Here is a 23,588-nt window from a genome sequence, read left to right on the forward strand (position 1 = left end):
AAGAGGATTTTGGAAGAATGTAAAGATTACTTTTAGAAAGGACTGTCATCTGGCTGGTATCCAGGGTTTCCAGTCAGTGAAAGTTTCAGGTGAGTATTTGGCTTTAAATACATGACAAAAACCCCACTGAAGCACATGCTGAAGTTTCTCCTTTCCTGAGGGAGGATGGGTACCTTGGTCCCATGCGGGTCATGGCTATCAGTCCCTGAGCTCAGGTGTTTACAGGTGGGGGCATCTCACCTGCTAGGGGTATCCCAGGTGATGTACCAAACCACACAGAAGCTGTGGGGCACGTCCTGCTGAGGGCTTGTTGGCAGTTCAGGAGATTGCTGTAATCCTGCATCATAAACTTCGTGGGTAGGTGGTTTTATCCTGCTGTGATAATTTGTTTGCTTAGTGCATCCTTAGCAGGTTGGGAGGGAATATAGTCAGTTCTTGGAATGATGGGATACTGCCCTAAAACCAGTAAATAGCAGCTTGTGTTTCTAAACCATTTTATCATTATTTACTTTCATTAAGCATGGGCTTTCATGGTGAGGGTGGAGTGGCTAATCTGATAGTCATCTGTGCAAGTAGTTGAAAGGAAATTCTAATTACTTACACTTTTCTGTGGGCTCCACACACTCCAGCTTACCCAAAACTTATTCCTTGGGGGGCTAACACCCTGACCCAGAGTCAGTGAGAGTTCCATCAGAGCTGCCTGCATTTTCTTGGTGAGGCATGTCAACATACAGCAGTAGCATAATTTTGTTCACATGTATTCATAGGTTTCCTTGCAGCCCCTATGTGTCATGTGTTTTCAGGTTCAATGGCTTACTGACTGCAGACTTAACTAATTTCATTTATTTTATATTTATTTCATTAAAACACATACCTAGTGCCTTCCCAGAAACCTTTAGGGTTGGTGGTTTAGTTGTTCGAATTGAAGGATGGTGATGATTTTAGCAGCTTTGTGATATTAAGGTAGCATTGCCTGGGCCAGAGTCCAAGGTTTTGGCATTCATGGAAGGTGACTTAAAAAGCAAAGAGCAAGCACCCAGCTCTGCAGGAAGTGGTGTCATTCTCCCATCAACCAGTCATCTCACCCTTGAATGGTCAGGTGTTTTCACCAGTTGGAATTGCAAACCATCCTTATTCCTGCTGTATATATCAGGTTTTACATCAGCTTTTGCATATGTAACTGGCTCCAAAGTGCAAGTGATTGCTCCATAGACCACAGGTGCTTTGTTACACTCCCCTCAATCTCATTTCCAGCTGCTTCCACCCAGGAAATGGGAAGGGTGCAGTTGGTACCTGCAATGGGAATGCCCCGTGCTCAGTCTCAGCACTGCGTGTCTGCTCTGCTGTGTATTATTTATAGAGTTCTGGTTATCTGATGGTGTTAGAAAGTGAAGGGAGGGCTTTTTGGCAAGCAACTCCTTCTCCTGTAAAAAGCATACTAATCTCTGCAAATATTGAAACAAATGGAAGAGGTGGTTTTTAGAGTTTTCAAAGTATTCTTGCCAAGTGTATGGTGGAGTATCAGTGCAACTGCTCAGAAACAGAAGCATGTGAGTGCTTTTGGAATGATGTGCCTGACCCTTGAAGTCTTCTGATTCCAAAAGGATTATGGCACACAGAGAAAGCAATGGAAAATATGCTCTTTTGGACCAGGAATTTTGTACTGCTTTACTATAGCTGCAGTACCTGGAACATGAGCCTGTTTGGATTGTAGGTCTCGCAAAAACAGAAGATGACATCCTTGCATGGGATTACTCATTTGCAGTTTGATACTCGGTCTGTCTTCTCAAGAAGCCAAAACCAGCATTGTTACAAGAAGCTCACTGCTCATACATGATAGTGCCCAAAGAGCTTCTGGTGCCTTGTGTGTCAAACGCTGGAGGAGACAGGGTTGAGTCAGGAGAGATGCTGTATCAGCACTGTGGGGCTCTCAGGCTGTGCCCATATCACAGTTCTGAAGGGGAAAGCTTCACTTCAGGCTGGGCATTTCAGGGGGCCAGGTAATGAATGAAGGAGATTACAGGCTCTGGGGAAGCATATTATAAGCTATGAATCACTGAATCCTCTCTCATTCTGATGTTATCAGCTGACAGGTGTTTGTCCGTAAAACAAAACCCATTAACGCATTCTTACTCATTTTTGGTGACTCAAAGGCTCAGACCTTCTTTGAGCTCTCAGTCTAAGAGGAACTTGTGCTTGTTTTTAGCCAAACCCATTTTTGCATTAGTTAGTACTCCTGCACATTCCCAGGGTCACATTTCTACCAGTGCATGTCCTTGCCTCTTGAAGTGTGTGTCTTAGGTCTTGCTGCAAGAGGTACTCTCATGGTTCAACTGGGTGCCATCAAAGCTGCATTTCTTCATACTTTCTCACTTGCTGGTACTGCTAACACATTCATCATGATCTTTTCTTCCATCAGGTTCACTGTGACCTCTCAGCTTCTTCTTGGGTCGCCGCACTGAGGGCTGAAAGTGTTATATTTATTTGCATGTAGCAAAGAAGGAAGTTTCTACTGGCATTTTTATTTGTTTTTCCCTTTTCTTTTGTATCTGAATGCCTCCTATCAAAAAGTAAGACAACACCTTTTTTCCCAGACATCATGAGTTCTAGGGCAGCATAGCTTCGATCAGGGTAATCTCAAACTCATGGTACCCAGCGTGAAATTAACGCACTATGTCAGCTCTAACATCTCCCTGCCAAAAAAAATCACAACTCTTACTGGAACTTTCATGGTCACTGTGACAGTGGAACAGTGTGACTGAGCAGAGTATGCTGGCATGCAGTTTTCCTGTTCCAACGTTGATAAAATGCCCCTTTGTGGCCAACAGGGAGAGAGCAGTAGTGAAAATCACAGGGAGGTGAAGGCACAGGGTGCCCATCAGTGCCCTCACTGTGGCATCAGCTGCCCCTCACTGTGCTGTCATCCCACGTGTTGGCTGTCCAGCCTGTGGATGCATGCAGAAAATGGCATCCTCAGCAGTATCACAAAGATCACTTTAGGAAACTGGGGCAAGACTTTGGGGATAAGCGTGAGGAGATGGATCTCCATTGCTTCTCTGGTGGACTGGCTTGCTTCATGTTTACTGCTTTTGTAGTTGTTTCTGTCGTGGTTTTGAGGATTTTGAAGTTTAGCAATTCAGTTTGGCAAGACTTAAGATTTTATTTTCCCTATATCCTCATAAAAATAAATGTAAAACTGTAGTTGGTTATTTGGGAGTTCAGTTTATATGTTTAGGGGGATTTAATTTTCTGATTCTTCTTTTTTTTGTAATATATAACCTGAACAATCAAATCCATCCCACGTTCCACTTGGTTGTGCACCACTTAACTGCTTGGGGCTAGCAGAATCTATCCTAATTTAGTTGAATTGCTGTTACTTGTATGCTATTTTAAGCAGCAGTGATTGCCACTCATTATCATTAGGCAAAAACTATTGCCTTTAGAGGGATCCTAATAGGGAGGGCATCCCAGTTAAGTAGACTGTGCTCTGCTAAGAAACTTTGTTACACAAAAAGATGTCACCATTGCATTTTGTAATATAATTCTGTTATCATGTCTTTCTGTAGCATCTGCTCTGGTATCTCACAGAGAGGTGCTTTCTGCTTTGGATGATTTAATTAGGCTCTCAGTTCTGCAATTTTTAAGCATTATTCATTTGCTCTTCTGTTTTTTCCAGGAGAGAAAGGGTGATCTCCTGAGGTTAAAGTGCTTCACTTTCACTTTCTCTGTATAGTAGATATGAATATTACCTTACCTGCATAATGCCAGTGTCTTGAGGTGAAGTATAGAGTTTTGTAATGCCTTTTCATGTCGTTGGGTATGGGCTGCTGAAGACACATAAAGGCAGTGTCCCTTTAGTCTCCTGATTCCTGTTCCTGCTCCACCCTTCCTTGTTTGGGCTGCTCTGCCTACTGTAAGACTCCAGTTCTGGAAACTTGATCTCACCACCTAGCTTTCCCAAGTGCTTTGCATTTTCTCCATGCAAAGCCACTCCTTGTTGTTTAACTGGGTTGGAATGTGTGGAAAGAAGACACTTTGCTCTTTTGCCTTGAATGGTTTCCAGGTCGTCCGTTAGATGAAAGCAGTGGCTGATATGGTTATCTTTAAAGTTTTCCCTGTGCTCTCATTTCTGTAAGGAGAATGTTTTCCATCTGCCTTGCCCATCAGGTGGACAAGCTGAGCCTGGGAATGATGGCACAGGCTTTTTAAAACAATGGAGACCATAGGGTTTCTTTCCAGGTGTGAGCTTGGGCTGTAGTAGTTTGTGTCACTTTACATTCACCAGCTCCTGCACACCTGGTGTGAGGGTGCTGAGCTCAGGGTGCTGCTGATCCCGTATCATCCCTCCAGATCTGCTGAGCACCTGGGTGGTGTCCTCTTCATGTACTCCTGGTTGCCGTGACTGCAGGGTGTGGGGTCAGGAGAGTATTTTGCGTGTTGGAATACCAGCCAAGAGGGGTTTGCACCTAGTCAAGTATTTTGCTGTTGCAAAGGCAGCCGGCAATACCTTTGGCCCTTTTATTTTTTCCCATACACCTTTATATTGCAGATGTCAAGAATGCTCTCTGGTGCTGGAAAGTATTTTAGTACATGAGCTTGTGGAAGAAAAGGGATTGTTTTTTGTTGTTGGTAGTGGGGTTTTTGTGTTTGGTTTTGGGGTTTTTTTGGTGGTGGTTTTGTTTTTGTTTTGTTTTATTATTGATGTTTTGTGAGCTCTTTAACTTCTCATGATTATGAGAGAAGACTGGTCTTAAAGAATTTCTAGTTCTGTGTTCCTATGTAATAAAATTTATAAATTGTGATGACTGAGGGGATTTTCTACTCCTGAAGGTAGTCCTCCTGGGTAAGGTTGTCATTTACTTGAGCAATGTAATATGCAACACCACATATCGGGCACAGCTCAGGGTTAACTACCATTTTCAGGCTCATTTTGTACAGCAATTTGCCTTTTATCTATACTGCACACTCATAGTAGGATCCAGCTATTTCTTGCAGTGGGAGTATAAACTCTTCTCCAGATATATACATTTGCTTAAGATGTAATAGATAAAGAAGGAGGTAAAAGATTATTTGAATTACTTTCTATTGAAGGTAGTAGCACTTAAAGAAAAATAGCAAGAGAGCAGCAAAGCATTCATGTTTCTATTCAGACTCTAAATTGGTATAAAGAAGTCTGGCAATCTTTCCAAAGGAATGAATGATGAAATGTGAAAAAAGTATTTTTTGGTGTTTACAGCACTTATATTTTTAGTGAAAGCAAACACATTTGTATTAGGTATCTGCTAGATTACTCAGCAATGGGTCAATTCAAATCACATTGTTCAGTGGGTGTTTTTATTAATTTAATGCCTTTGAAAATTTGTTTTGTTTAGAGCATGGGATTTGAATACTAAAGGAGAGGGAAGAGGCAAAGAATTTGAGATTTGGATGATGTTAAATGTTGCAGATCCATAAATATAGGCAGTGCACACCTTCTTATTTGCCTTGTTCTATCACTTTATGTACAGATATATGTATATATATATATAAATTCAGCAATAGTTGAGGTATGGTGCATAGGTGATGGCACCATAGGTGCCATCACTTCAGGAATTGTTTGGGCAAGAGCTGGTATATAAATGCAGGTACCTGTCTAAATTAAGAAGTAGAGAAAGCTTAGATTTTAAAAAATGCTTTTTTTAAATGACTCCTCTGTATTTAGGTGAAGTTTGGTCTACAGTCCCTGTATTTCTCCTGCTCTGAAAACCTGTAAGATGTCACACAATGGCTGCTGTGTCTTGTGTTGAGGTTGCTCTTTCTCGGGGTCTCTAGCTGGTCAGAGTGACCCCGAGATAAGTTAGAAAGTCTCTTTTCCCAGCTTGGCGGTTGAAGAAGGAGTCAGAGCTCTTCAGTTCTCAGTCTCAAGGTTGTTTATTGTATCTTATCTATGAAATTCTTTTTCCTGTCCTGCTGAGGTCCCCTCAGCAAGACAGTCAGAGGCACTCTTCCTTCCCCCAGGGCTGTGTTATGTCTTTATACTAAAAATTATGTATACAATCTTTACAGTTACTTTCCAATACCTATCACCTATGTTAGACAGTGAGCTTCTACTCTAAATCAATCTAAGAGTGCCAACATCATAGCAGAAGATGGAGGCCAAGAAGAAGAAGGAGAAAGGCTGGACATGCCCAGATTCTTCCATCTTGCCCCCTGAACCCCTATTCTAAACACCCCAAAATCTACTTTTTCACCCCGTGATAAGTTCACTATCATTCTACTTAAACTGTCATGGCTTGTAATCCTTCATATAAAGGTTGGTAATTGTTTTTTCCAAGGGCTAAATCAAAGGCACAGGGATCTTGGGCTCTGTGCCAAGGTCTCCGAGCCCCGTGACAGGGTCTCATGTCCTCCAGGGCAGCCAGAGGAATTTCCTGGGTTCCCAGAGCTCTTGGCTCTCAGGTCCTTCAGGCTGTTTTTCTGGGGAGGCACTGAGGAGCTCTGTTGGGACTGCTGCTGGGCACTGAGTTTGGAATATTTGTGTGATGCACTCAATGCTGCAAGGACATCATTGGTCAGCTCTGTGGCAGGGTCTGAAAGAAGTATGCAGGAAAGCATGTATTTTTGTGCCAAAATCTGCCTTGCAGTGCAGGCTGATGCGTCAGCTAAGCCCAAGAGGTGGGAATGTGCATGGGGAAGCTGGAAGAATTAACAGGTACCCCAGTCTCTGGATGAGTTTGCATGAAGGTTTAAAATAACTGTTACTTTTATATAAAAAGTCTGGGCACCTTCACTGTGTAATTTTGTGCAATACTTTGGTGTGGGATTTTTAAGTCCTTAGGGATTGTGCTCTGGCTTGTGCTTTAGCTGAGCCCAGAAGGCAGGAAAATGTGAAATGTATTAATTGTGCATCAGATTTTCTCTATGATGTTGCTTTTTTCTAGAGATTTGGTGGGGGGAGCATTAGGAACTTATCACTCTGATTTTTTTTTTTTTGCATCCTGCTGATTTTAAAATGTATGATTTTTCTTCAGTCTTTTACCTGTATATTGTAGGGTACTCTCAGGCCAAGGGCAAAGTGAATACAGCAATGTTTGGTGTGGCCCATTCTGGATGTGTCCATGCAATCAAGTCCTGGGCAGATCCATGCCCCAGGCAGGTTACAGAGACAGGGGGAAGCACCAAAAGAGGTGACAAAGTCCAAATACACAGGAGTGCTTTGGCTGTCCTGCCTTGCTCCAGCACTTCACAGCAGCTGGGCTATGGCTGCTGCACATTGCTGGGTGGCACGGAGCAGACAGGGATGCACCGTCGGAGTCTGGCCTGGGATTCATCGGGCAGCTGCTGACTACTTCATTTCCATTCCAGGGAATCACGGGGAAGAAGAGGGATAAAATAATGGGCAAAGAAACGCAGGGTTGAGTAACCGTGCAGAAAGGAAGGACATTGAACAGTGCCAGTTGAGAGAAAAGACAGGTACTACTGTTCATTTCTGAAGATACTGCACAGAAATCATCAGTGTGGAATGACAGATAGAATTGGCAGTGACAGCCAGAAAAGGAGCGAGACAAAACTCCTGGTTTTCAGGCCTTTGGAAGCTTGAGGTCCTCACCTTCAACACAATAAGGCTGAAAAAGCAAGTGAATAATACCAATTGGCAGAGAATTAAAATAAGGAAGTTGAACTGTAGCCAAACCAGTGAAAGATGATGGTGGCTTATAAGAACTTTCTGTCTATAAAAAAAGATATTTATAATCACAAAGTGTTTATCTTTTTCCCTTCCCCTTCAGTTTGGTGTGCTCTCTTCTTCCTTGCTGTAGCATTTCATCAGAAAATTTGAGCTTTACTTCAAACACTGATAAAAAGAGAGGGGATTAGGGGATTTTTCTTCTAAAAAGCATTTTAGTTGCTTTAGTATTTTGAGGGGGAACATTTGGAGCTAGAAGATTGGCTGAGTTGCATGCCCAAGCCATGCAATTCCTTTTCTGAGTGCTTGTGAAAACCAGATTAGATCCAGCAAAATTATGAGTTACAAACAAATCTTCCATCACCCCACTGGTCACTCGCTGTGGTCAATTACAGTTTTGATATAAGAATCAGATGTTTGGCTATTGTGTGTCTCTGCTAATCTCCAGCCCAAGTGTAACCCTTTGGCATGACACATCCTATAATTTGTTAAGTTTTCTAACAATAGCTCATTTTGCATTTCATTGGTGGTTTTCTCTCCAAGAGCCTAAGAATATGCTCCCCTCACTAAAGACCAGAGTAATTAATCATTAGGGCTGTTTGTAAGGAAAAGGCCTAGTTGTGGGAACTGAGTTATAGGCAAAGTAGAGAATAAAATTTTTATATTCCACTGCATCAGTCACTTGGAGAAATATGTTCTGTATATAAGTATAATTTTAAACCATTTGAATTTTATTTGTAAAGTTACCTCAAAACAGTATTTTTTTTTCCTCTGCACTTAAGGTGTGTTTTTATAGAAAAATTATCCAATTCATTTTTCAAAGATGCCATAAAGCTGCTTGTGCTCTATTTCTTGTTTTTTGAAATCTCTTAGAATATTAGATCATTTTTACATCTGTTTTCTGCAGGGAAGACTCTTCCAATTTGGTCTTAATTTCTATCCATTAAAATGATAAAGAAGAATCTAAAAAAAAAAGAGAGAGAACACTTACTAAAATATACAGGCAAGCCTGCATTTTAAATGCAGGTGTTGTACTTCCTGAGCTCTGTACATCCACGGAATATAAATGTTGATCAGTGCACCAAGTGTTTATGAGAGTCAGCCGCCGAGTGATGGCAGGAAAATTGGAAGAGCTTGTTTGATAAGATGTTGTCGCTTTTATTTCCTTACCTCTTGGCTTTGAATTGTTCCCTCCCCGGTGCTCTGTCAGGTGTCCTGCTCTTTCTCTCCAGGGCACTTTCTTACGAGCTGTGTTACTCTCTCATGACCTACACGTTCATGGTGTTGTTACAAGCCTGGGACCAGGGCCAGGGGCTGGGAATTACGTTTGTTCCTGCTCGTCCATCTCCAAGATTCAAACAGGTTATTGGGGATTTTATTCTGGCATGCAGAGGATGATCCTTGTTTAGGTTGCTGTCTCAAGGCCATGGTGGACAAGACCTTTGGTCTTGGTTTTCCCAGGGTATACCCCTGCTTTTTTCTTTGGAATGGGCTCATTGAACCTGTGTCACCTCTCTCCTCTCAGGATGGATGTTTTTAGATCTGTGCTGCAAATTTAACTTGCAGGCTCAATTGGTTTCAGGGAGGAGATAGATGTGAGGAGGGGAATCCAAGGCAGTTTGGTGAAGCTAACAAGATGTATGAGAAGCATCTCCTTTTAGGTGCATTTCCTGATCTTGCAGCGCTCCAACAGTTGACAGTTCTACCAATCTACCGAAAGAATTATTGGTCACTAGAGTTAGGCGTCATACATTTACTGAGCTGGGAAACGAAGCAAATTCTTCCCTTGAAGAAAAACATTAAATATGTACCTCTTCCTTAATGGGTTTTGCAAAGTCTGCTTGGCCTATAAGGGCAGAACCTACACTGTATTTAAAGGAAGGAGTAGTAAAAGCTAATGGAAAAAAATACTCTAGCTTGTTTTCAAAGGTAATATTTGGAGATGAGATGCTATTTAATCATTATGAAGAGGTACAATTCCAGTGGCTCTCCACCTGTATATGTCCCAGAGGGATTAGGAAGGTGATGCTGTGAAAAGCATAGCCAGAGCTGACTGTACTCAGAGTCTGGGTAGGAGGAGAGCTTGCTCTCCAAGCTGGACCAATGAAGCTGTTGCCCAAGGCTGGTAATGCAGTGTTTGCTCTTGTAAGTACGTTCTGATTTTTAGCATGACAATGATTTTGGTGAATAAATAGACGCCCTCCATCTATTCCTGAGGGTTTACATGTCATGGCATAAAGTGACTTTTGTGCCTGAATGAATGTCTATCTAAATCATTTTTTGTCAGTAGCTTTACTTTTGCCCTGTACCATAAAAATTCACTGCTCTAAGGGCTTCTGCATAATGGGCTTTTGAAGCCCAAGCAGTTCAATTGCTGGGAGCTGTATTTACAAAAGAAAGTCAATCAGCCATCAATGACACTTACAGCATCTTGATGCTGTCCCTTATTTTGGCAATTGACAGTGAAATCCCCTTGTAGGAAAAAGCTGTAAATGTGTTGTCTGTCTCATATATAATTTGAAAGCCAATCTTTAGGAGTTCTGAGATACCATTAGATACCATTTTCTAATAATTTTGTGTAGGTTTAGAGTAGTTTCTTGGAGGCTTCTTTGAAACTTTCTTGAACTCCCCTTTGAACAATCCTACCAGGTTTTTCTGTAAGAATTATCCTGAGTTGGCATCGTAATTAGCTTGAAGATATTCAGAAGGGCTAACAAGGGCCACTTCTGCATGAGTCATCAATGACGTTTGTGTTACAGATGTTGGTTGTCTTTGAGCTCTGCACATGCAGGCTGTGTCTTGGAATATCCCCAAAATGATGGGGTGGTGGCAGCAAAGTTACCATACTAGCTGTAATTACACTGGGCTTCTCCTTTCTTTTTATCCAATGTAGGTGTTCTCTGCCTGCCTGACAGCTTGAACCTTCACAAGGACCAGCAAAGGTCAAACAAGCCTGGGGAGGTGCAGATGTTCAGCCAGTCAGAGCTGAGGACCATCGAGCAGTCTCTACTTGCCACACGCGTGGGGAGCATTGCTGAACTCAGTAAGTGCCAGGCTGTTGAGAATGTTTGGATTTCTTTCCTTGAAGCATAGTAAAGCTACTGTGCATTGCCCAGTTCTGTTATGGAGAGATGAGGGGGCTGCATAATGTTGAAGGAGATGTTGGGCAGATCTAGCTGTGTTTATGCTCCATTGTTAGCAGAAAGGAAGTGTTGTGCGGACTTGTAACAATGCCTGTGGCTTATTTGCATATGTTGCTTTCAGTTTTAAAGGTGAAAGATGCTTTATTCCATCTTCCCTCTGTTGTATTTGAGAGCACCTCTCAGCCTGGCCATATTTGCAGATGTCTCTTGTATTGGTATCCTGTCTCATTTCAGTGGAATGTCTGTTTTATGATGGGCAGGCAGAAAGCTGAAGGCTGCAAAAAGTAAAGGAAATATTGTCAAATCTTCAAGGCAGATCTACTTTATCCTCTGTTAGAGAAGATACTTTACCTGCCTTTCCTTCTCCAGCCCTACAATTCTAACCTGCGCCAGATGAATTAACTCCTGAAAGAATAATTGTTTGGTATTAATCAGAGAACTTTTTGAGAAATATGAGAATCTGTGACACTTGTCAAAATTTGAAAACTTGGCTTTTGGCACTAATAAATGGTAGGAGGCAAAAGCCATGTGCATCCTTGTGTGACATGTAGATAAAATTATCAGAAGTGCTTTATTTAAACTTCTTTTTTCTTGAGAGAAGCATTCCAATCACATGTTTGTGGTCTAGTTAGATACAGGAAGCTATGTGTGGGAAAACAGAATCATTCCAACAAAAAAAGTGGTTTTTTTTCTGAGGTTTGTGAGAAATACTATCAACTATTCTTTTCCTGAGGTCTGTTACGAAATTCTGGGGAGAAATTGAAAATACTCAAGTCCATGAAGATACAGGCTACCCAACCTACTGCTGTTCTTATTGATGAATTGTGTGTGTGATTTTTGAAACTTCCTGTAGCCATGGGAGTCTCCTCTCCTATCATCATGGTTCAGTTTCCTCCTGTTCATGGGCCATGATGTGGGTGCACCAAGGATATTTGTCTACAAGACACAAGGTGAATTTCTGTTTTCAGCTCGCTAATTTTAATTTGCTCTGGTGCAGCATCAACAAGCCAAGAACCTTAGTGTGAAATGTTGCTCTGTCTCTGGAATCAGGTGTTTGGTGTTATTCAGATGAAGTAATTTATGCTGATTTATTTCACGTGCATGAAACCCACAACAGTACTGTGTGCCAACTAAATTATGCATGATACAGTTCTCTTTCTTACAGTTCATATGGTTGGGGTTTAATATATAAGTAATTTGTGGGTATTTCAGAATGGGTGGGGTTTTTATTCTGGATTTTTTTGGACCTTTGTACTCAACCCAAAAAGCCAGACTTCTTAGATAGAGCACCTCATCCCATTTTTGAGCTCTATCACCTCTAAGTGTCTTACCTTAGACTCAAATGCTTGGTTGGTAGGGTCTGCTTTCTGTACATCTGTTGACTACAAACACAGGCAAAGCACTCTTCAGGGTGGCCAGCTGGAAGAACAGAGCACCCCGGTGGGAGTTGGATGCAGCTGTCAGAGAGGTTGGCACATCCAGCAGGCTGGTAGACCTCCAAAAAGCCCTGTGGCCAACTCGAGGGATCCTCCCTGGCTGCTGCAAGCAGATGCATGTCAGGGAAGCAGCAGTGGGAGGAGCAGTAACTGGCAAAGCTTGCAAGGTTTGATATGCTCTCTTGGGTAGAAATCTGTGCTGTGGAGCAGTGCCGGTGCAGAGTTCAAAACTGAGCTGTGAAATGTGGAAGGAGTTGCAGCATGTTGGTGGGCAAAACCCTCATGAGTTTGGAGGAAAAATCACGAAGTGGAAGGAAAATGGAGCAGTGAGGGGATACAAGTAGGTTTGCTCTTTTTTCAGTGCTTGTGTTTCTGTCTCTGGCATCAGCAGTGGCGGTGAGCCAGAGGTCACAGCAAAACCTCTGCCATGGAAGTGGGTGAGGAACCACAGCGTGGGGCAGAAATGCAGAGCAGTGGAGAGAAGGTGGCAAGAACACCTGGGGATCATAAAAGCATAGAGGCAGAAGGCAAAGGAGGATTTGTTATTGCCCTGGTGGTGTGAGGGGGATGGACATTGTGAAGAAGATGGGGCAAGCATTACCATGGAGAAAGTGAGATATGAGGGAAGGACTGAATAGGAAAAGCACCTGCTTTTGAGGGGGTGAATAAAGGTGGTGAGGGAGACTCTCTGGATAGGAGGGAATTAAGAGGATAGCACTTGACAAGAGGATAATGACAAAGAGGAGGAGGAGATGGGAGCCAGAAGAGGATGACAAGGACAGAAGCTCGCCTTGTGGACCAGCGGAGGAAGTAGTCCCCAGGCATGTGACTGCATTTTCCCACCAGCTTGCAATATCCCTGGAGCCAGGATTTCATTTCTGTTCTCTTCAAAAGAGCACAAAAACAAGGGCAAGACTAATCTTGTAATAAAGCAATTTAATTTTATCTCAGGAAAAAAAATATTTAAAAAAGCAATTCTAATTGAATGAGATTTCCTATAGTTTATTGACATGAATAATTAAAGTATTGTAAGTACACAGAATAACTGGAATTAACAAGTGTCTGTGTGCAGAGGAAAGGCTTGCCCTGCTCTCAGTTCTACCCAGCATCCTTGAATGGAGCAGTGTGACCAACTGCTGAGCTGCTGGAGGCTTGGAAACCAGGGAATCAGATCTGTCCCATGGAAGACAACAGCTTGCAAATGAGACCTGTGTTCTGCCCAGCACCTGTATTTCTGCTCACATCTTAATTTCTTTACTGTCTGTCCTAGGTGAAGAAGAGATTCACAGGGTGAAAAGCCTTGTATCATGTGGTATCTTTACTTTGCCCTACCCATGATGGTCCTTGTGTGTCTGCACCCTTTGTTTTTTTATGTATTGTCAGTGTATTAGAAAAGACCATTCAGGTAAGCTGGGTCTCACTGGGTGTGAAAGAAGGTAGGAGAAAATTGGGGAAAGGTGGGATGGCAGATACAACCAGATGGGGAGGGCAGCACCATCTGTTGATGCTGCCATTGAGGAGTCCCCCTAGTCAGACAGGTGCAACTGGACTCATGGATGCTGCTCTGGTCCTGCCAAATCCTGCTTGTCTGGTGCTCCTGCTCTCATCTCCAGGCTCAGCAGGCGGCAGGCACTGGTTCTCGCTGGGACACAGCCTGGCTGGCAGTGGCCAGGTGAGGCAGTGCCACTGGCCATGGGGTTCTCTCCAGAAAATAGGAAGAAGAGGTGATGTTGCTGACTTAGGGGGAAAAAAGGGGGAGTTTTCGTCTCCAGGACTTAGGCGGAGAATGTAAATAGACACCTAACTCTGCAAAAGTAATGCGTGATTCCAAGGCAAAGGCTTAAAAAATGAATGTGAAACCTTATTCATTAAAATATAATGAACATGGCAGAAAGTTAAGGAACAACAATAAATCTGGTCTATATTATATTGGCATTTAGTATTCAGCAATTGTAATTGCCTACTACAGTGTGTTCTAAAATAATGTAATTTCATTTGAAATGCTTATTATATAGACAACATTGGGAAGAACTGAAGCACAGCAAAAAATAATAGGATTTTAAACAGTAACCTGACAGTATTTCACTGTTGAATCTTAGAACAAGACTTTTTTTTTCCTTTTTATTCCTCCTATTTTCTTTTCCTTGAAGATTCCTGTATTTCTAGACCTGACCTAGCAGAGAAAGGGAGTAGATCTGTTTGGGTTTTTTCAGAAAGTTTTTGGGATTCTCCTAGATTTCTAGTTCATCTCTTTCATTTCTTCCCTTTCAGATGTGAAAAGAATAAGTAGACTGAATAGAAAAATACAGGAACATTAGGGAGAGCTTTTGCTGTGGAGAAATCCCATGATACTGTGTTTTGACCTTTGAATATTTTTCCTAACTTCTTTATATGCATGTTTGCAATCCACAAAAATTTATGTTATATTTGACTGCATAATGTTCCAAGACACCTATTCATCATCCATCTAAAAATACCGCTGCTGGCTTGGAGACCAAATGCAGAAGGAATGAGGCTCGTAACTGAAGGTCATTGCTGCTTTTTGGGGTGAAGGAGGACCCTCTTTCTCTTGAGTGTGCACGCGAGTGGTGAGAAGGCAGAGCAGAGCCTTAAAGTGCACCGGGCACCAATCCTGGCCCCAAGAAATACTTGTCCTTCACTGCCTTGGGGTAAAGACTGTCAAGGTGTTAGTGTGTGATGTGGGACAACCACCATGTGCTGACGTGTTTTTGTAGGGCTGGGGAAGGCTGTGTGTCTTAAGCAGCACAGGGAGATAAACCATGGCATAGGATGTTGTCCAAAACATCTCGTAGTGTATGTCTTCAGGTTAGAGCAAAAAGCTGTAAGGGGCTTGTTTTGGGTGCAAAGATGGCCAGTCTCCTATGGCTTTCCTGGGTGAGAAGTTTGCCATGCAGACTTGTGCAAACCTCAGTGACTGGTGCTGGTCTCACTCTGAGTGTTAACAGCAATGAATAATCATTGTCATTTTAAACTGTGATAATCTGAAGATACTGCTAGTATCAAAGGTTTTTTGCTTTTGAATGGTGTTTAGCTCAGAGCAGTCCCCAGATGTGGTGTTCAGGCTGGTATTTCCTTCCTGTCACCACTCAGGTCTCAGCAAGGTTTTCCTTTTTGCGATTGGAAAAATGCCATCCTCCATCCCCTTTTTTCATTACACAGCATCCTCTTTTTGCATCCACAGTGCTGAATGTATATATTTCCAAAATAAAAGCCTCCCAGTGGACCTTGGCACCCTTTTAGGGATGAAAGGAAGGGTTACTGCTCAAGTGTAAGTAGGAATGTGATTGCCCATACTGATACTGTTTTTCATTTCTCCTCACAGCCTCAGCTGAGGAGATGATGAAAGTCTGCATCCCCTCCCTTGCCTTTTGACCTAGTCTCAATCCTCTGCAGCCAACAGGAAGGAGCACTGCAGGAGCCGTACAAATGGATTCAGGTGCTCTAAAGAAGACGTTAAACCTAGGCTTAGAGGCAAATGTCAGGGTAAAGGTGCTTGCTGGAAGGGTGACGTCTGAAGGAGTGTTGTCATAGGAGTGTCTGCTAATTTACTGCCAGAACAAAAGCCCTGTTTGTCAGACGTATTTCTCAGACCAGGCTTATTCCCTGTGAACGGTTTGGCTCATGGAGCACAGTGCTGAGCTAAGCAGAGGTACTAGCCCAAACCTGCCATTCAGAAGGAAGTGCACCCTTCAGCATAGTGTTTGGCCATAGACTGACAGCCTGTGTATCACCTCTCCAGATACAGTGATGCTTTTCCCAGTTTTCAAGGGCCCTCCACTGGGTTGTTGCCCAAGGTCTCTAGGTCCTTGCTCACCTACTTTCTGGGTGTCTAATTAGCAGCTCCTCCTTGCTGATATCCACACATCATCCCGTCTGTGTGTAAAAGTTAGAAGTTGTTGAGATGTTTCTCAACAATGAAAGTGCCCCCCCCCCGCCCCCCAGCAGAGAACAGATGGCAGATGAATGCAGTGCTTAAATGGTTAAAATGCTAGGTATTTTTTGGCTCTGTTAAGGGCTGCCTGCTTGCAGACTTCCGTAGCTGCTATCCCATTCTCCTTGCTGCCCTCTCTGAGTGATGGACTACAGCCTCCATTCACTGTCTGCTTCTGTGCACAGGAGGCGTTGCAGGTTGCTTAACAGTCCCAAACAACATCTTGTTTTTCTTCTCTTCCCCCTGATACCCACTGTCATCAGCCATAAAATAATACATTTATTTATCAGGTGAGATGAAGCATGAGAAAGGATAATTTGAAAACACCAGGATACACCCTACTCAGGCTTTATCTTCCCTTTGACTGCCCTGTTGACCAAGGGGGTGGATTTTTGTCTTGGGTGGCAAGGGCAGATTTTCTTGTTGCTTGTCTGGATCCTGAGCTCCTCTGAGAGTTCTCTGCCTGCCTCCACGGGTGAGACTCAGCCACCATTCCCTTTCCTGGGAACAAACTCAGGGTGGTTTTGTTCCTTCAGGGCTTCTACCTGTTGTGTTTAAGCCCACTTAGGTTTGATGCTTAGTGGCAAATCGCTGTAATGGCTGGGGAGGGGTGGAGCTCTGACCTCCACCTGCCTTCCCCAGTGTGAACTCCTGCAGAACTTCCCATTGTTCACCACATTTAAGGTACAGACTCCTGTTCCCCCTGAATCCCTGCATCACAGCACACTTGGGATTCAAATGATGTTTTCCTTTCTCTGCAGTCCTCCTGGTCCCTGCTGTGCAGAGCACAGGCAGTTGCTTAGGTCAGGGTGAGCACTCTTAGCTGCCCTGCCCAGCCCTGGGGGCTCTCAAATTTTGTTTAAGGACATTGGCCAAAGAAAATCCAGGAGTGATGGTCCATAAGGCAGTGGTGTTCTGCAGAGTGAAGGCTTAGCATTAGCTTGGCACACGAATAGCTCATCCGAGTCAAAACTTGTTTTATTTGAAGCTGATGTGGTTTAAGGGGAATCAGACACAAGCATCAAGCCTGCCATGTCAGATTGGAAAGTCCAAAATTTTAAGTGTTGTTATAATAGGTATGTGAACTTGAGAGGGTTTAATTATTATTGTGGCTTTTTAATGGGATATATCCAATCCTAATTTATCAGTCTTCAAAGGCTTTGCAAATACTAAATTGCATACAAACACTTACTCTGTAATATAAATAGAAGGTTCTTGTGATGGTGGGGTAAGTTAAAATAAAAGGATTAAATGATCTGTGGGAGGCCACAGAGAAGCCACTGCCAGAAAATGGGGTGCTTGCATCCTGGTCCTGTCTTCTCAATTCTGAGTCTGGAACCACAGTTCCTTCTTTTGCTCTTGTGAGGAAGAGATGAATGGCTTTTAAGAAAAGAAAAGGTTGCCTGTGGTAGTATATAGCAGCGCAGCATGGGACAGCAGAGGAGATGGCAGAGCTGAGGAAGTTTCTGCAAGGTGAGCTCAATGATGAATTTGTTGCACATTGGATATCCCACTGACTGTGGATTATGGCCCCCCAAGCACACCCACAGCCTGAGGCAGCTGGAATAAAATCTGGAATATACAGATGCCAAGAACAGCTTTTTATGTTTGAAGATACTTTGTGCTAGGAGCTTGCACACTGTGAAATACATTCTGCACACTTTGTAATGTGCAGCCACCCTATCTCTGTGCATGCGCCTTTCCTGGTATAGATGAGTAGTGTTCTAACAATGGAAAACCTCACAATAAATCATTTGAGGACAGGTTTTGCTCAAGCAGTTTTGGCTCAGCTGACTTTTGAAATGTGGAGATTGATGTACCACTGGAGACAGAAGAACATGGAGGAACAGTGCAGCTGGAATCAAGAGTGTAGGGGTGGCTTGGGTGGCTGAAGGCGACCTGGCGCAGGAGACACAGGTCAACTGCTCATATTCACCTGCAGTGGTGTGCTGACAGGTGTGTGCACCAATGTGCCTCTTTGGTGCAGAAACCAGAGGCAACAGGAGGTAGAGAGGGAAAAAGAGACTTAGCTACACTTTGGGAAGGATGCAGAATGGCTGTGGCTCCCAGCTAGCAGTCTGATTAAATAAACCATGGTTTATTGTCAGGGTTATAAATTCCTGTTTCCAAAACAGTCTCCCCAGAGCTGGTCGTGAGCAAAACTATAGATCCAAGACTTTTGTATTGAAGTGTGAAATTAATCTAGGTCAGGAAAATTAGTTTTGCACCTGGCTCACATGCTTGTAAGGGGGGAATCTACTAACCATGGCATGAAGTTGGCATCTAGATTGCAGCTCCCTGATGCATACTCCTTCTTTTCGTGGTCTGGACAGCACACAGGAGGTTGTTAAGGGCTCTGAAAGACAGACACAACTCTTGCCTATGGCTATGGCAAGAGTTCCTCTTCGCAAGAGGAAATATTCACCCAGGAAGCACCGCAAAGCAGTAACACTGCCGCAATTAACATTCACCACTGCAGGGCATGATTCCCAATGCAGACTACACACGTAGGAGTCAAGGACAGCTGGAAGGATGACCAGACCAGTGTTATCAAACTGATGGGTGCTGCCTGCACAATGCTGTCGTGCTAAAATCATGGTCTCCTGCTGCTTCTCACAGTGCCCCAGCAGGGCACCAGGTGGGAAGACAGCTGCAGTGGAAACAGATGCTCCTCTCTCTCCCATGGGTTTTGCAGGAAAAACACAGGTCAAAGAACTGCGTGGCTCATTTCAGTGTGCAGAGACGTCATTGCTAAGTTGTTCTGGTAGTTTTAGGACATGCTTTTGGAACAAGAAAAACATGAGGTAGGTGTCATAAGGAGGGGCTGCGTAAGGATCTGTCCATGTCATTCACGTCAGGGCTGTGGCTCTGCAGGCATACACTCAGCAGAATTTTTTTGGCGCTGGCACTTGTTCAGTCTGAAAGTAGTTAGGCTGCTCCTAGGCAGGTAGGGTAGCATAGCATTATCAGGTCCATCATGATAGATCAGAAAATCCTACAGGAAGCTTCTCAGACATGGGCACTAGGTATCTGTAATTTTCTTTCCTTTCTTTTTTGCCTTCCTCTGCCCCCCCCCCCCCCCCCCCCCCCCAGTACAAAATTGGAAATAGATGTGTTATTCTTTGAACACCAGGCTCTAACATAGTAAAAACAGTGATAATAGCTTTTACTGAAGCCAAACACAGTTTAAAAAAACAAAAAAAAAGGCTTCACTGGTCACTGCAGAGAGGACTTACTCTGAAGCTGTCCACTTGCATGCTGCATGTTGTTGTTGTATGTTGTATTGCACCCCTGTACGGATGGGAGCAGCTTTACTTTGCCTGTCACATCATATCTGTGGCCTGAAGTCAGTGAAGCTGTTCCCTAAATACTCAGTGTTGCCTTGAATTGGGCCCGTGTCACAACACACACATTACATAATATTTTCAATCTTTAAATCAAATGTATGCGGCCCTTGCATTCACCGACCGTGCTGAACTGAGAGCAGCGGCAATGGGTGAGCCCCGCTTCAGTTATGGGCAGGGTGAAATGCTGGCAGCTGCAGTGGCAGCTCTGCACACACTGGTGCAGAGGTGTTTTCCTGGGTTTTTGGTAGCTGGTGTGTGAGGCTCAGCCTTTCTCCTCTGGGCTGACGAGCTCCAGTGTGGATCCCCATTCCTGGAGCCCTTCCCCATCTGGAATCAGGGCTGCAAGGCAGTGTCAGCCTGGGGCTTGCTGCTGCCTTTGCTGCCCTCTGGGAGCCTGTCCTCTAGTTGTGGCTTCTGAGCTTTGGCAACAAAAACGTCCTGAAATGTCCCCCCGCTCCACTGTTCTTTTTCTTTTTTCTTATGTTTACTCTGCACAATGTGATGTTTTCATCTCCCTGGCTGTGCCTGCGAAGCAGTTTGTGAGTTGGCTCACTTGGCTTGTGATGCATAAATTACGGGAGTTTTCATTGAGTTTAATTTTAAAACAAAATAAACTTGGCAAGCTTTCTTGTCAGGCACATCAGCTCCCTGGTCTGTTCTTCAGGTGATGGTACAGGGTGAGAATTTGATCAGTGGAGAGCAAGGCAGGGATCCCTGCCAAGCCCCTTGGGTTATGATGCCACAGCCATCAGGAACCTCATTCATGGAGTCACAAGGTCAATGCAGCTGCTGGGAATTTTATTTTACATGTATTCTTTCTGGAAATTGTACACGGAGGAATTTATCAGCCTTTCAGATGTGTTCAGCTGATACAGCTGAGACTTATTTTCAGGGCCAAAAAAATAGCAGAAAAGCCAGCAGTGCTGTGAGCAGGTAACCTGCCCTTGCAGAGCCTTTCTGTGCTGAGCACAGCCCTGAACAGCAGAGGTGGCTGACACTGATGAAGGGATAGCAGAGACTTGTGAAGAGGGCTTATCTTTCTGTACTTGGCCATAAATTCAAGGTTGCCCTCATTGTTCAGGAATAGCACAGCTTTTACAGCTGGCAAGGAGATCATGTGTAGTTTGGGTTTCCCAGATGAGGCTGGAGTTGGCTGATTGCTGGAGAGCAGACCAGTGAGTCCCATCATGAAGCTGATTTCACATCTATGGGCTTTGGGATACCTTGGAATCAAAGAGAATTTCAACTCTTGGTACATTCTTAGGAAGGAAATGGGGAAGCAAAAGCCTATTAGCAAGGAACAATAGAAGGAGCAAAACCTGGTAGGGGTTCAAGACAATACACACAGACACACCTAGAACCAGATGCTGCACTGTGCTACATTTTACAGAGTTTGCCTAAGTGCTGGTGTGCAGTGTGTGCGTGTGCTTGTCAGCTTCCCTGTGCCTGGCACTGATCCTGGAGAACAGATATGCTAAGGCACAGTCTCTGCCCTGGAGAATTGTTGCTGTAACTGGATGCGGCTGAGGGAGGCAAAGGGCACTAGGGCATGTATCGGATTGTTTGAGGTTCCACTGTGGAATAGAGCAGAGCAGTGATTCCTGTCCTTCCTCTACAGCTCTGCCCATCAGGTACCAATATAATGGGGCTTTTTATGCTTGCTTACTGTTCTCTGTGAAGCTCAATGTTTTACAGGTATTGTTTAGGCTTTGAGTTGACACGAAGAAGTAAGTCAACTTATTGGTAAAGAAATGTTACAATAATTGTTAATGTAGAAATTATTTCAAATGTGACCAGAGAAAGCATAGCAAAAGCAAAAAAAAAGATCTAAGCCATCAGTTCTTGATACAATGTAATTGAGACTTAAATATAAAAAGCATTAATTCAGCTTTAATGGTATGAATTGTTTTGGATTTTTTAGGAAGCACTAGAGGAAATACAGCATAAAAGGAGGAACTCCTGGTCATATTGATATGGATTGGAGCTTCACCTTTCAGCAAGGCTTGAGTTCTTCCAGCCTTGCATCAGCAGTGATGCTTAGCTGCCTGTCCTGCTCACATCATTCTTGCTGCTGCTTTCCCCTCTTATTCACTGTGCAGCTTCCTCTGGTCCTGGTGTGTGTCACTGAGGTCACATCACCCCAGTGCTCAGGGAGGAGTGGGATGAAGTAATGCTGCTGCAAGAATCTGGGCCGAAATTTCATCTTAATTTTTATTCATCATTCATGACAGAAGTCAGAGGCATTCTCTAGAGCCTGCTGTCTCAATCCACTGAAATGAGACTGACTGTGTGCTAAACTTTACCCACGATCTTCAGTGCTGAATGGCTTGGCTGAATTTAGTGTGTGTCTCCCTTTTTCTCTGCCTTTGCTATTATTGTTAAAGCTGGATGTTGCAGCCAGCATTTCTATGCAATTTTTTTGCCTTTTGAAGAAAAAGGGAGGAATTTAATATCAACAAAGCTGCTAGCAGTTAAATTGGCCTGTGCTAGACTTGGCAGTGCACATCTGCTGTGACTAGAGTGAGCTGAGTGAAGGAGGTCCCATAGTTTCCTGCTGCTTCTGGTTGTCTGCAGATAGCCTTGCGCAGGACTGGGGAGTCAGCTCAGAGGCACATCTGTTTCTTCTGCAGACCTGATCCTGTGTACTTTCCACATGCATAGTTTCTCTTGGAAATTATGAGTATGCAAGGCTGCAAGATTGGTCCTATCATGGCAATTTCCTGGCAGAGGGAAAAGACAGAAGCTGTTTTTAAATGAAAGCTTTGAATCAGAAGAATATTGCAGAATGAAGCAAAAAATTTGTGTCAAACCCCTGAAATAATGGACTCTGCAGTTTCCTCAAGCCAGGGGTTTTCTTCTCTTCATGGTTTATGTTTTTGGAGGATTGGGCTGAGATTTTTAATTGAGACATTTCTGTTCTCCCTGGTACACATTATCACTACAGCAGCATCATTTTCTGTGTGTCAGGCTGGAGAGAGGTGTTCAAAGGGATGGGACTTTGCAAAAACCTGTAGTTCAGCCATGCACACAGTTCTCCTTCAAGTTTGCCCAGGAATTCCTTATTTATTCCCCCACAATTGGTTTTATGCTCCTACCTTGGTGTACATCTTAAACTTCTTCTTCCAAGTTTGTGCTCAGTGGTCACTTGAGAAAAGCAAGTAAGAGAAAGTGCATGACTTCTTAACAGTGGAAAATTATGTCCTCTTTTTCTCATCACTTGCTTTTGTATAGCTTAAGAATGACCCAAAGGACTCTTGCTCAGATTTTAATTTAAAACAAACCAACTGATTTGATTCGAGATCCTTATTTCCCCCAAAAGCACTCTCAGAGTGATTTGAACATGTGGAAAAAAGGCAGTTTAAACCACAATTGTTTCCCTGCCTTTGATAGAGTGGTCACTAGTCAATAGACATAAAATTCACTGCCTCGGAGAGAGATGCTTTAGTTAATTAGTTACAATCAGTGTTGTGCTAAGAGACTGCACTGCTGCTTGCCCATGTATTTTCCTGGTAATCTCACTTGCTGGCTTTGCTGATCCCATTCCACATGTTGTGACTAGATTCCTATATCTGCCTTGTGAGGGAGTGCCCCAAAATAAATTGGTGCAGGGGGATGATGAGAATCTTGCTCTTTGTTTTCCTCTGTGCTCTGGAAACCTGGGGGGTGAGGTTAGCCTACTTCATAGATTTTGTTTTTCTGCTAACATGAAATTTTCCAGGCTTAGCCTGGACTTAAAAAATTAATTTTGGTTGCACATTCTTTATATTGTCTTTTAGCAATATTTCCCCCATTTTTTTCTTCACCCACGTGCTCATTTACATCCTCCTGCAGTGCTTTGTGTGTTATCTGACTGCCCCATTCCAAGGGGCTGGATTTCACTTCCGCTCTGACCAGGAGCATGAAGCTTTTGGTGGCACACTGTATGGTCATTTTTTGGGGCAGTGGGGTTTTAGCATCCTCCAAAGGCTGCTAAGTAGGTAACTGTGATCCTGGCTCAGCACGCCAGCTCTCATGGTGGTGCTGAGATGGGCTAGCCTGATGCTGCCC

The 23,588-nt window shown here is 43.5% G+C and overlaps 1 protein-coding gene across 3 annotated transcripts in view; it reads left to right on the forward strand.

Annotated features, from left to right (window-relative positions):
* Positions 1-23,588, forward strand: part of ABTB3 (ankyrin repeat and BTB domain containing 3) — a 199,948-nt gene that overhangs the window by 108,031 nt on the left and 68,329 nt on the right. For 2 of the 3 annotated variants that reach the window (XM_059846274.1, XM_059846273.1), the window contains exon 2: positions 10,557-10,706. The exons of the other annotated variant lie outside the window; for it this stretch is intronic. In XM_059846274.1, the coding sequence (XP_059702257.1) occupies positions 10,557-10,706 (150 nt within the window). The remainder of the gene's footprint in view (positions 1-10,556; positions 10,707-23,588) is intronic. 3 annotated transcript variants of the gene reach the window in all.

This window comes from Haemorhous mexicanus, chromosome 5 (genome assembly GCF_027477595.1).
Source record: "Haemorhous mexicanus isolate bHaeMex1 chromosome 5, bHaeMex1.pri, whole genome shotgun sequence".
Classification (NCBI taxonomy): Eukaryota; Metazoa; Chordata; class Aves; order Passeriformes; family Fringillidae; genus Haemorhous; species Haemorhous mexicanus.